At 52.3% G+C, this 13,530-nt stretch overlaps 1 protein-coding gene across 1 annotated transcript in view; it reads left to right on the top strand.

Moving 5' to 3' along the window:
• Positions 1 to 2,486: 2,486 nt before the first annotated feature.
• Positions 2,487 to 13,530, top strand: part of RSPH3 (radial spoke 3 homolog (Chlamydomonas)) — a 15,204-nt gene continuing 4,160 nt past the window's right edge. Inside the window, exons 1-5 of the mRNA XM_012735171.1 lie at positions 2,487 to 2,510; positions 3,538 to 3,699; positions 9,380 to 9,521; positions 10,972 to 11,117; positions 12,102 to 12,305. Coding sequence (XP_012590625.1) covers positions 2,487 to 2,510; positions 3,538 to 3,699; positions 9,380 to 9,521; positions 10,972 to 11,117; positions 12,102 to 12,305 — 678 coding nt within the window. The remainder of the gene's footprint in view (positions 2,511 to 3,537; positions 3,700 to 9,379; positions 9,522 to 10,971; positions 11,118 to 12,101; positions 12,306 to 13,530) is intronic.

The following is a 13,530-nucleotide window of genomic DNA, read 5'->3' as shown; positions in this document are numbered from 1 at the left end:
GCGAGCCCGGCGCCCCGCGGGCGGCGTTCCCCGCGCTCCCGCCCCGTCTGCACGCCGACGGTAGGGTTTGTGACTCCAGTGCGCAGGTGGGAAAGGGAGGTACGCGGGTGTCGCCCCGATGGCGCGGCCGGAAGGGGAGCCAGACAAGCCCTTCCCTCGCCCGGCGTCGCCGGAATCAGGCTGAGTCCGCCCGTGCCGGACCCCGACGTGGAGTTTTCGATCCGCGCGTTTGTCCAAACTCCCAAACATCCATGTTTAGAAAGGGCCAGCCGCGTTTTGATCCCCTTAGGATTCTTTCCCTGAGCCTCAAATTTTGAGATCAGCAGAACTCCCCAAGAATGCAGGCTGCGGGACAGCAGGAGCCGGGTTCACTTAGGATGGCACCTGACAGGTGACAAGCAATTCAGCACAAAGGACGAATGGTTGAAAGGCAACAGTGTAACCCGAGGCTTATTGCAGACACTGCGTTTAAACCACAATTATCTTACTCTAACAAAAACTTGAAAGAAACGACTGTTTTTTCTTATATTTTACTTTTTTTTATTTAATAACAGTTTATTTTTACATCATTTTGTACATTTTTTTCCCATCTCAATTGTAATCCCCGCGGGCTTCCCATCACCAAGTCACACGTGCGCCATCACCATAATCCCGTGCACTTCCCTCCCCCACCCCTTCACACACACACACAAACGTTTTTGATCCCATTCCCCACGCCACCCCCACAAAATGTCTCTGGTATATGGCTGTTCATTATTCTTAATATTTTCGCACCTGGTCCATTCGCCTGGTCCATTATACTCCTGCTATGAGTGAAACCATCCGCTATTTTTCTTTCTCTTTCTGGCTCATCTCACTAAGCATGGTCTTTTCCAGCTCCATCCAAGTTGCTGCGAAAGACATGTGAAACAACTGTTATTTTAAGAAGACTAAAGTAGAACATTTACCGTTGAAGAGGAATTAGTTATAAAAGACTGCAATTTTAAAAGGAACCCCTTTCAAAAACATTTCCTGGTGCTTGCTTACCTATGTTACAACAAGATGAAATAAAAATCATTAGCTATAATATTTTAGAGATAATTGATTAGTACGTTGATGTAGCCTGTTGAGTCAGGTCATTGGAATTATGTGTGGTTGGGGGGAGGTGAATATTTGATTTTTTAGTTTAACATTATCAGTGACTTTCAGTTTACAAAGATAGTATCATGCTTGTTGAAGCAAATGAAAAATAAAAGGCAGGGGAAGTAAAGGCAGTGTGCACTTTCTCCTCCCCACTCTTGTCCCCTGCTGTCACCAGCTGTGACGCCTCAAGCTGGTGTGTGTGTGCACTAGTGAGGTCGCACTGTGCAGATTCACCTGCAGCGGGCTTGCCCTCCCCAGCCCTCCACCATTCTGCGAGATCCAGTTCCTTCTCCTTCATCTCCTGGTACATATCCAGCATGCTTAGGTCTCCTAAAGGGCTCCAGCATTGGTGCCCGGGCGCACCCACAGCAGCACTGACCCCCACTCCTCCTGGCTCGGAGCTGGTGGTGGCAGCGGCCTTAATAGGCTTGCACAGATGCTTCTGTGCGGGTCTCCACAAGACAAGGAAAGGTCTGAAATACAGCTGCACCATGCAAGGGTGCAAGGGTTTCCTCTGCTTCCCAGCAATGCTCAAGGGTTATACATGGTTCTCAACCAGCTGTGTCACTTATTTCTTTGCAGTGATCTCTACAATTATATTTAATAGCGTGATACCCCCTAGTCTGGATGCACCACACCTTGTTGCATTTTCCTATTATTGATAGGTATTCAGTCTCCGTCACATTTTTCGCTACAAGCAAGGAGGCTTTAGTAATCAACCTATGGCCTTTTTATTTCTGTGAGGCAGTTTCACAGTGTGGGATTATATGTATTTGAATGTTTATATGTATTTTAATATAAACAGTACACCTTTCTTCACACACATATCCCTTTCTGCACACCCACACCAGCAGTAGATGTTAGGACATTTTTCTTTTTGACTTTTGTTAGAATAAAAAAAAATGACCTCACTGTTACTTTAATTAGTACAGAAGGCTTTAGTCAAGTAGGGTTATGTTTGGATTTTTCCATTCAGAAATACCACTGACTAGTAGATAGGTAAGTGTTCTCCCCAGCAGTTAAGCGACTTTTTCAGTAGTCCAAGTACAAGGTAGAGTGGTGGTGAGAAATGGGTGGGTGCATGAAAATTCTGGGGTACACGATCACTAGAATTTACTGGATGTAGGGACTCGTGGGTGACTCCCAGATTTCAACATTAAACCAGTGAGGTGGCTAGTGATACTATTTAATGAAATAGAGAGCACGCTATAACAAGGATGAAAATGAGATAATTTAGAAGTGTTTTTTATTTTCTTGAACCATCTTAGTGAGGTCTTGCTGAGTATGTCGAGTGCATGTACACGCCTGATGTTCAGAGGAAGTTTGCAAACTAACGATAAACCAAAATTGGGGGCTACAGGTAGATGGCTCATAAAAGAAGCGTGAGAGTGAGGCCACTCAGGACGAAAGCTGAGCCCCCAGGAAGGGCCTCCAGCACAGGGCAGCCAGAGTAGCTGCTGGGAAGCTGAAGAATCTGGTGGGGGGATAGAGGCCTGGAAAAGAGCATCCAGGCACCAGCAGCATCTGCTGTGCTCGCCGGGAAGAAAGCTGGGCCCGACGCGTGCCAGGGCTTCAGGAAGCTCGGGTCTGTTTACCCTGAAGTGGCTCCATTTGTGATAAATACGCAACAGAACTGCCCCCTCAAGACCCTTTCTGGCGGAAGCCTTTCTGTCCTGGCTGCTTTCACAGCCACAAATAGTTTCTTGTTTAAAGAACTTTGAGTGAGGCCCTCCCTGGTGGCGCAGCGGGCTAAAGCGCAACACTGAGAAGCTAAAGCCACTTCAGCAGGAGTTCGATCCCCGCCTGCCCGGAGGTGACCACAGGGCGCGGCAGACCTCTCCTGACCCGCATGCTGCTCCCCTCAGCAGTGTACTTCATCATTCTGCCTGTTCTGCTTCCCACTCTGCCTCTGGTGAAGCCTCTCACCACCCCTGAAACTCTGGCCTGCACCCCAGTTCTGTATGTATACATAAATAAATCTTAAAAATAAAAATAAATTTTGAGTGAAAGTATCTAATGCACGTGCTTCACCAGTGATGGTTCTGATCCCCCAAGTTTAAGTTGTGTGGACATTTAAATATCATTTAAAAACATCTTTAAGGTTAGAAAACAATGAGAAATGTGACTTATTTTTTAGCCTGATTCTAGCAACCATCCTGAATCAAACCTTTCTGAGCGTGTCAGGGCTGGTGGCTGCTACTGTCAGCAGTGTGGAGCCTACTAGCCAGGTGACCCTTCACTAGCCAGGTGACCTTGAGCCGACCCCCCTCCCAGTCTGTTTCTTCTTCTCTAAAAGAGGAACCAGCACTCCCAACTTGAAGCTTACCGTGAGCAATGAATGAAACTGGCCGCTTGTCTCCTCATTCTATGGACCGTGCTAACCAAAACCTGCATTCTCACAGCACTTCATCTTAGGCTAAGGGGTTGAAAGCATCGCTGGCGAGCCCAGCACTCCGCAGGGTGGTGACTCGGGGTCTGCTGTCTTCCAGGCCTGAAGAGCCCATACGCTACGGCAACATCATGTACGACCGGAGGGTGGTCCGCGGGAACACGTACGCGCTGCAGATGGTGCTGCCGGTGAGTCCTCCGCAGACGGCCGTTTTCTGCCTAATCTGACGCGGAGCAAAGCATTTATAAAGTGAAGATGGATTGCCAGCAAAATGAGGGACGGGGGAGGCATGCAAAGCACCAGGCAGCGGGTGACGCCAGCAGGGGCGGGCTGGGCGGTTGTTATTGAGAGGGTACAGAGGGGCCTTTGGTGAGGTCCTCTGGAGGTGGACGGCGCCGTGGCCACGGGACAGTGTGCGTGGGCTTGAGCTGCTGAACTGCTCCTGGAGAGGCGTGGGACGCTGCGCTGTACGTTAGGAGCACGTCAGCAAAAACAGTCACAAAAACACAAGTTCCGGGGCGCTTATGGGATTCAATAGAACGGTGGCAGGCTGCTCCAGCCCTTCCCTCTCTCTCTCCGCTTAGATTATCACCGGCCAGTTCAGACAGCTGGCGAGAGCGTGAGGCGAGGCCCAGTCTGCGGGGCACTGGCCGGCCGGCTCAGCCGGGTCTCCGCTCTCTTCCCTGGCCGTAGGCCGAGGGCCGGAGCGTGCTCCTCCATGCACGTAGCTGCTGACTCTCAGGCCTGGGCCGGGATGGCGGGTCCCGCGACGAGCCCTGGTGACGCAGGGTGACAGTTCGCGGTCATCTGTGACACGCACCTAAGCCGCGTGGCAGTGTGGGGGTCTCGGGCCCGGGAGCAGGGGCCATCAAACCGCCTAGGAGACGCCGGCCCCACCCACCCCTCGCCCCTGTCAAGTGTGCTGGCGCCTCAGACTGGCCGAGGCCAGCTCCGGGCACAGCCCGCTCAGGCCGTGTGGGGCACCCAAGCCTGCGGGGCCCAGAGCCAACTGGCGCATGGTCTCCGGCAGCAGGGTGTTCCCCGCACCGAGAACAAACAGGGGAGACTCGCCTTTGTGTCGCCCTTTTTTTTTTGTTAATTATTAAAGATTTATTGTTTTATGCTTCCAGAACTGGGGTGCAGGCCAGAGATGTGGAGGGTGAGAGGCTTCACCAGGAACAGAGTGGGGAGCAGAACAGGCAGATCAATGAAGTACACTGCTGAGGGGAGCAGCGGGCGGGTCAGGAGAGGTCTGCCGCGCCCTGTGGGCCAGCTCCCTGGCCGGGGATCGAACTTGTGCTGCAGTGGCTTCGGAGGGTTTCATAATGCGGTGCTTTAACCCGTTGCGCCACCAGGGAGGGCCCTGTGTAGCCCTTTCTTAAGACATCAGTGTCGTGATGCCATGACATAGGCTCTTTTGGTCTTCAGTCAAGTGACATCTTACCAGTCTACGCTGCGATGTCCCGTTCCAGACACGCAGAGATGCCATTCCCTCCTCCTCCTCCTGCTGAAAACCACTGGACACGGCGTGACAGCCTAGGAAGACTCTGAGAGGCGGGAGACAGGGAGAGACCTGGCCGCCAGGCCCGGAGGAGGAGCGGGCGCTGGTCCCCACTCAGGACCGGGTGAGCCTGCACCCTGACACCCCCACAGGCACATCCTGAGAAGAGCCTGCCCCTCCACTTAGCAGTCGGGGTGAAGGAGGCCTGGAGCAGAGACCCCGAGGAGGTAGCCCCTCCCGGGAGCGCGACCTCTCCCCACTGGCAGCAGGGAGGCGTAGGAAGGGTCCTGTGCCTCACCCTCCGGCCAAGCAAGAAGCTGAACTCCGTCCTCGCCCGGCGCCAGGGAGGGGTAAGAGATGGGACAGCCGGTGCCCGACCTTTGAAATGGGTGCCCTGCTTTCCGGGGGCGGCATCAGCAGAGCCAGGAGGGAACTGAATTTTCCACCCTCTCTGGCAGCGACAAGGAGGAACACGAGGCGAGGAGGTCGGGCCCTCGGAGCACAGCTCCACGCCCCAGCCAGCAAGCGGGCAGCCCACGCCCCCGGCCCCTGGAGGTGGGACAGGCGCCCTGCCTTCACGGTACCGTGGGGAGCCCGCTGGACGTCCATCTCCACCCCTGCTGCACGCTGGGACTGAAGGGGTAGTTCCTGCTGCAGAGACGGCTTCAGGCCCGGAGTCTCACCACGCGATGGCCACTGGGGTGGCAGGCACGCCAGCAGCGACTGCAAGTGTCCCGCTCCAAAGCACGTGTGACCGTCCTTGGGACAGCGGAAAGCAGAAAACCTTAGCAAAGGAACGGGAATAGGAAAGTGGACGATGTTACACTGAAAAAATATATAATAAATAACCAAAGTTTAAAACTCAGGACGGCTCTGTGGCGATGACTCAGGAGCCGTCTGTGACTCAGACACAAACCAGTGCAAATGCCGGGGCCTCCGGCCCTGGACACAGAGTTGGAAACCGGAGCCTCAGGCTGCGAGGGCCAGCCACAGGATGGCTGCCACGCGGCCTCCACGTTCCCCAGCAGAGAGCAGCAAGTGACGTGTGAGGGCGCAAGGCGCAAAGGGCCGGGCGCCGGTGTCACCTGCAGAAACCCAAGGACGCCAGCCCAGACGCGCCACCGTCGAGCTCCAAAGGCAAACCAGAGAAGCACAGGGAGCCGGAGAGACAGAGGCTTCTCATCTGAGAGCACGCGCCCAGCGCAGCCACAGGAGGCCCCTGGGCCAGGGAAAGGCCCGTGGGGCCGATTCTAATCCAGGGAAAATGTCCTTGAGGAGCAAGAAGAGATCCAGGCACTCCGGGAGGACGGCAGAAAGGGGGGGGGGGGGGCTGCTCAGGCGGGGGGAGGCGCCGCGTTCCTGGCTGCAGAGAAAGGGCTCCTCTCGGGCTCGGGGCGTGTGGTGCCGGGGAGCCCGGCTGGAGCCGCGGGCATGTCACACTCAGCGCCTGCCCCCGGCCCCCTGCCACTGCCCCGCGAGGTCACGCTGCGGCCGAGGGCGGGAGACCCCTGGGAACAGAGGGCTTCTGCGGCCGGCCAAGGCCAGACAGCCGGGCAGCTGCGGCCTCCCCGAGGCCCACTCGGGCCTCACGTGGGCCAGTCCTTAGAGACACTTACCGCCTGGCCGAGTGCCGGGGATACCACACAGCCAGAAACTGGGGCATGTGCCAGATGGTTCTGTTTTGCTGCAAACTTAGCTCATGTGGAAGAGAAAGCCCGTGGCATGGCGGGCCAGGTCCCCACCTGTGAAGAGCCGCAGGCTAACAGCTTCGGGGAAGCTCTCCTGCCGGAGGTCGGGAAGGAGGGCCGCCAGCTTGGGACTCTGCGGCCGCAGCCACTCGCTCCGGGACAAGCCGAGCACCCACCCTCTGGTCTCCAGAGAAGTCGCCCACGGGTGCAGGCAGCTGACAAAGCAGTCAAGGTCGTCGCACGTGGGGACGTTGCAGCGTGGCCCCGGTGTCCACACAGAGATGGGGTTTCGTGTGCAGTGGCTGAGAAAATGCCCGGGCAGAATCCCATCCACTGCGGCATCTGTCTACACTAGCAGATGGCTGGGGAGCCCACCCCGTCCGCTCGCGAGGAGCCGGGCACGGGAGTTCCTCGGCGGGAAGTCTGCTCTCGAGCTCCAGAGAAAACCCACGGTGCTGGGAACGTGCCGACACTTTTACCCAAAGCTTGAACCGCCACCAGAGGAGAATTCAAGATGGACAAAGGGTGGAGAAAAGGACGCCCCTACACTGTGGGAAACAGTGTGGGTCTCTCAAAATGTCAAAAATAGGCTTAACATCAGAGCCAGTAACGCCACTCCTCACGTCTCCCTAACGCACGCAGAGCCGGTGTGAGGGGCTCGCTGCCCGCCGTGGTTCCAGGCAGCACTGTTTCAACAGCCAAGCTACGGAGCACCCCACGTGCCCACGGTCGGCTGAGCGATTTGCACATTTACCCGTGAGCTGTAGCCACGGTCAGTACTACTCAGCCTACAAATAAGAAACAGGAAGTCTTGCCGCACAGTCCGGTCGGCGACGCCTTTCTGTAAATGAACTCGTTGCATTTCTATAACCCCAAATCTTTCGAGAGTTGACATTTATGATCCTGGTCAAGTACGAATATGAAAAGAGATCAAGGATGATATTCATAAAAAATGGGGTCTATATACACAAAGAAAAGGGGGCTTCGTTGAACAGCCCTAAAAGCAAATTAGTAATTTTATCAGGAAAGTAATAGCCAGTCGGACGGCTTTCTCCGCTGTCATTTTGTTGCCATAAAAGGAGAGGAAAGAAGAGCCATTTACAACAGGGAGGAGTGGTCTTCTGTCCGGGCTGATGCTAGGCTCGTTGTGTTATCGTTGGTTTTGTTCCTTCCAACCGAAACCTGAGCCATTGTTAGCTTTCCCACTGTACGGATGAGGAAACTGAGTATCTGAAACTAGGTTATCGGTGTAAGCCTTCCTAACCCTCCCAACCCACAGATGGAGGAGTTGGAATTTGAGCTCAGAACCAACGCTTTTCTTTCCGCCTTGTCAGGTAAGAGTGTCTGGAGGGGAAAGCTTAGGAGAATGTTAAGTTAGCAAAGCCACACAAAATGTGGGATTCACCACTTTGGGAACGCTGCAATGCATTCAGGCAACGGTAACCACTGCATTAAGAATGTGGGATTACAGGTAATTTTCTTCATTAACAAGCTTTAATGTTATTACATTGCCATTTCAATATCACTGTTGAGAATGCCCATTTTATATATTGATTTTTTTTTCATGCAAAGTATTAACATCTCCCCTCCTTTCATGTTTACCTGGAGACCGACTATAAACAAGACGTAGCCAGGAGCTCTGACTGCCGGATGTGGCACAATCTCTCTGAGTCATATTTCTAGCCCTGAGCGACCTCTTGTTCTGTGTACTTGACTAACTGTTTGGCCTGAAGAGGTTTCCTTTGTGAGCTAATAAGGTCTTTTTTTTTTAATATCTATTTATATTATTGTTCATTTTAAAACAATGTTTACTTCCTCCATAGCCCCCCACCTGTTATCCCCACAGCCCCCCACGCTTCCAACCCCTCTCTGTCCCCCTCCCATGTAGGATATCTCAGATTTATAATTGTCGGTTTGTTTGCATCACGTTGCGTTGTATTTGTAATAACAATACACTCTCCCCCCCACCCATGTCCTTTTTGGTTCTCAATTCCTCCTATAAGTGAAACCATCTGATATTTTTCTTTTTCCTTCTGACTTATTTCACTGAGCATGACTCCTTCCAGCTCCATCCATGTTGCTGCAAAAGGCATGTGTTTACCTTTTTTATTGCTGAGTAATATTCCATTACATGCATGTACCACATCTTCTTGATCTAATATCTAGTTTTGGGCTTTTGGGTAGTGTCCAGGATTTACCTATTTTAAGTAGTGCTGTGATAAACATGTATCCTTTTGAATTAATGTTTTTGTGTCCTTTGGATAGATCCCTAGGAGTGAGATTGCTGGGTCATAAGGTAGCTGTGAGCTAATATTATCTTCTAAGGAAATTCTGGAAAAATGAAATTCAGATTAATAAAATGCTAATGTTTTTCAACTTCTTAGTGACACACTAAAATGTATTGATCAAATGGTCACCTCAGTTTTACTAGGTACCCGGGTTTTGTGGTAAGCATGCCTGAACGGGAAGACAGGTTACGAGGTGGGGTTCTGTTCAAGTGCTCCAGGCCACGGCCGTGCCCAGGTCCCTCATGGATCACTCTGGGATTGTCTGGCCAAGTGCAAATAAAATTTTCAGTCCCGGGGGATCAGGAAGTGCTTTCAGATGCTCCAGGAATCTCTCTGGGAATAGCAGTTCTGTGCGCTTTGAGAGTTCAGAGGCCTTTTCTTTCCCTCTCAGTCCGGGCGGCCTGACCCCATAGAAGCTTCGAAACTCCAGCAGGCTAAGAGGAAGACTCTTGCCAAAAAACGAGCCCGAGACCAGCTCAGACCGCGAACCCCAGAGCCTGTGGAAGGCAGGAAGCATGTGGATGTGCAGACAGGTACGTGGCCCGGCCATGGGCACTCAGCCACGGGCGCACTCGGTTTTCCAAGTCAGCTCATTTTTTTATGATCTTAGCTACTTGTGTCATTGGGGAAGTCTTCAGGGCCTGGTAGGAGAAATCCATTTAGTATCTATACTGTTATACTAGATATGGCTAGACTTGTGAGACAGAGTATGGGGAAAAGCTCTGCTACAGTTAAATTGATCTCTTTACCCCTTTTCACATAACCTGTCCTCAAACTGGGATCACGCTCCCCCACCCCTTTCCTTTTTACGGTCAAGCCTGGGTCACTGTTGGGCTTCGCAGACAGTGAGAACGCAGCGCTGCTCAGACATTCAGTGTCTCCCGAGGAGAGCGAGCCCCTCGGGTTAAGAGCGCACCCCCTCTCCCTCTGCGGCCTCTTGCTCCTGACACGGTGCTCACTCCCAGGGCCACAGGCTCTCCTAGGCCCGGCTCAGGCTTCTCCTGCCTGCCCAACGGTTCTTACCTGTAGACACCTACAGGGCCTGGCTGTTGTTGACAGACACGAGATAATCAGACACAACCTGATGCTTTCCTTGGGCCACCATCTCCCGAATCCCCTGGAGCCCGGCCAAGATGGCGCGTGGATTCAGCAGAGTTCCTTCTGGACAGCAGTGGGAGAGAACCAGCCTGTGTTTTTTCCCTAGCTTGAGGCCAAGACTGAAACGAGAAGATGTTTGTGTTTAGACAGCACAGTCGTGTTCTGAGTGCTACCTGCTAGTGTTTACTCACGCTCAGGCTAGTAGGTGACACCACAGCAGCTGCCTGTTGCTGCGTGTTGCCTGTATCTCAGAGACTCTGCCAGGCCCTTCCCCTGTGTTTCTCCTTTGTTATTACTAACAATCTGGGTAATGGAGAATCAGGTCCATTTTACAGATAAAGAAACTGAGGCCCAAAGAGGTCGCCACTTGCCTCGTTGAGCATTTGACTCCAGTGTTTCTTGCATGAGGCCACTGCCTTGCCTCACAGAAATTATTCCTAGGGTGTGCTATGTTTTCCCGTGCACATTTACAAAAGCCTGCATGGAAGGCCAGGCAACCTAGTGACACGGCACATCATTTTTTTAATAGCCAGGAATTTTCAAATCTTTATACGTTTCCTATGTTGGGCTTATTTACACAGAGGAGTGAGTAGCTCCTCCTCTCTGGTAGACCGTGTAGCTTGCGCACATCTGTGCTTTCCTGCCTCCCTCGGTCCCATTTTCACAAGCCACGCTCGGTGCTTCCCGGGCATCAGCCTGGCAGACTTAGTTTTCAGTCTCGAAAGGCGCTGAGCTCGCATGAGGAGCGGCCGCACCACGGGCTCTCTCACTCTAAGGCTTATTTCTGATCTGCTCACTCTGTGGAGGGGAGCTGGCGTTTCAGATGCTCGGCTATGCTTGCAACGGACCAGAATCTCAAACTCAATGTATATGATACTCTCTCAGAACTCTACCTCGAAGAAATTGCTGACCGCATCATAGAAGTGGACATGGAGTGCCAGACTGATGCATTTTTGGACAGACCACCCACACCGCTCTTTATTCCTGCCAAAACCGGCATGGATGTGGCCACCCAGATACTAGAAGGAGAGGTACAGTACACGACTGAACTGCCCTCTGTCTTCTCTCTAAAGAGGTAAAGCGAGCTAGGTAAAGGCTAATGTGGGCACGGAGCGTTCAGTCAGAAAGGGCCTCCTGACTGGATTGCTTTTCAAACTTGTCTATCATAATTTTGTCCCGGAGTACCGAAAGGGCCTTTCAATGTTTTCCCCTCCTTTTTTGCTAAGGAATGAAAATCACTAGAAATATTTGTAGGACATCTGCGTCTTACTTCACGGGTCTCCTTTGCCCTGCTTGCTTCGAATGTGGGGCTAGAAGGGAGGCTTGTACCAAATAAGGAAAAATGCTACCTCTGCTGTAAAAGATGTTACTGTTGACTGTCTATAGAGCTCATAACTTTCATGAAGATAATCTCTTTGTTAGAAACGATCCTAAAATAGTTACATTTTAGGATTATAACTTGAAAAGCATAAATAGCCCACTTTGTGGAATTAAAGGAGGCAAAGCTTATGTGTATACTGACTTAAAGGGGATTTAAGACTTGAGAACATGAAAGAACTATTGTTGAAATTGGAAAATAGATCTTCACAACCTGCGCTGACGGGTCTATTTGCCGCCATATCCCAGAGCTGAGCCGCCACAACAGCCATTGTTGTGTGGTGAGGCCTGCTCATCGAAAGCAGCTAGTAAAAATGAAGCCGGCGAGCAGACAGTAAGAAAGACGTGGGTTTCCCGCGGCTTCGGAGTTTGAGCTTAACAATTCTGAGGGCCAGGGTTCACGTTGATGACCACGTAGGTCTTTGCATGGCGTTGGCTCCATCACATTTTGCCTATGAAATCCTGAGGCTCCGTGTGCCTTGCCGGCTGCTGCGAGGATTTACTTGAGGACAAATAAAGCGCCAGCGGGGTGCCTGGCGCACAGGGACACTGGTAGGACCCTGTCGCTGCTTCTGGAGGCTTCATGCACCGTTGCTTCATGCGTCCGTTTTTGAGTTGCTCTGTTCTGTGTGTTTAAGCTCTTCGACTTTGACCTTGAAGTTAAGCCGATGCTGGAAGTTCTGGTGGGAAAGACCATCGAGCAGGCCCTCCTGGAGGTGATGGAGGAGGAGGAGCTGGCCAACCTGCAGGCCCGGCAGTATGCCTACGAAGAGCTGCGCAACCTGGAGCTGGCCGAAGTCCAGCGGCTCGAAGAGCAGGAGCGGCGGCACCGGGAGGAAAAAGTAGAGAATTCTGGTTTTTCTTGTGCAGACAGTATTTGGCTATTTCACAGACTATGCTCGGACTTACACACGCGACGGTAGACAAAGGTCTTCAGGAAGGGGTGAGGGAGGCAGGCTCGCTCCTCGCCGTAGGTCACAGCGTGCCCGTGGCCTAAGCCATGTTTCCCAAATTCTGACGTATGTAAATGAACCCAACCAGGGTCCTCACATTTTAAATGTATTTAAACGATACATTTCCCCACCGAAAGGGACTCTTTAAATATCAAGGGTCCCAGAGAGAGAAACACTCTGGCGTGAGGCAGTCGGCACCCGGAGCATGGAGGGGAAGGGCTGGACTGAGGAGGGCGGGGAAAGCCGCAGAGTCTGACTAGAACCCTCGGTCCTGGCCTTGCCAGTGACCAGAGCTTCTGAGGTGGCACCAGATCTGCTGGGCCTCCGGAGAACATTGTTTACATGGTAGGCCAGGAGGTTTGGGTTCTAAAATTTGATTAGTCTTCACAGTAGGCCAGTAGCTCTAGGAAGCGCTGGATTTGGGGGCCTTGCAGGCATCGGTAACTGTCGTCCGTGCTGTGCCGGGGACAGAGACCGAGAATGGCCCCAGGAGCCTGGCCACCCCCACAGGGCCACTCGGCCGTTAGGATGTTCTGCTCGATGTCCGATGGAGTGGGTTTCCGGCTTCCCTGCCAAGTGAGTGACTGTGTGAACAGCACAGGGTGTAGGGCCGAGATTATACAAAAAAAAAAAAAAAAAGATATTTACAAATAAAATGAACACTAGCAATTCAGTATTGTTGAAATAATCAGTGAAATCATTATCCAGAACATTTACTCACTGCTAGGAACTATATTACAAAACATAGAGTATAAATCACTCAGGTTTCTATGTGCTTAAACATGGAAAATAGACTTAGGGAGAAACTCTATCAACGTTCCCACACCCTCATGGGCGCAGGGAAGAGACACTTCCTAGCTTGGCGGGCTCTTCACGCTCACCAAGAAGCCACAAGAAAAGAGGTTTCATGATTTTCAGAACCATGTCAACTTTCAGGAGTTCCAGAGGCGTTACAGGAGGGCAGGCCATGGGCGCACGTGTTTTAGTTGAACACATCTAAGTACTGCGGCGTTCACAGCAGCTCTACTCCACACCGCCTCAGTAGGCCGCGCGCAGACGTCTCAGTAGAGCGCAGGCAGACGCCTCAGTAGAGCGCAGGCAGACGCCTCAGTAG

The sequence above is a fragment of the Condylura cristata genome, unplaced genomic scaffold (assembly GCF_000260355.1).
Source record: "Condylura cristata isolate star-nosed mole 26May11 unplaced genomic scaffold, ConCri1.0 scaffold00001, whole genome shotgun sequence".
NCBI classification, from domain to species: Eukaryota; Metazoa; Chordata; class Mammalia; order Eulipotyphla; family Talpidae; genus Condylura; species Condylura cristata.
This window is presented reverse-complemented; position numbering and strand designations above follow the sequence as displayed.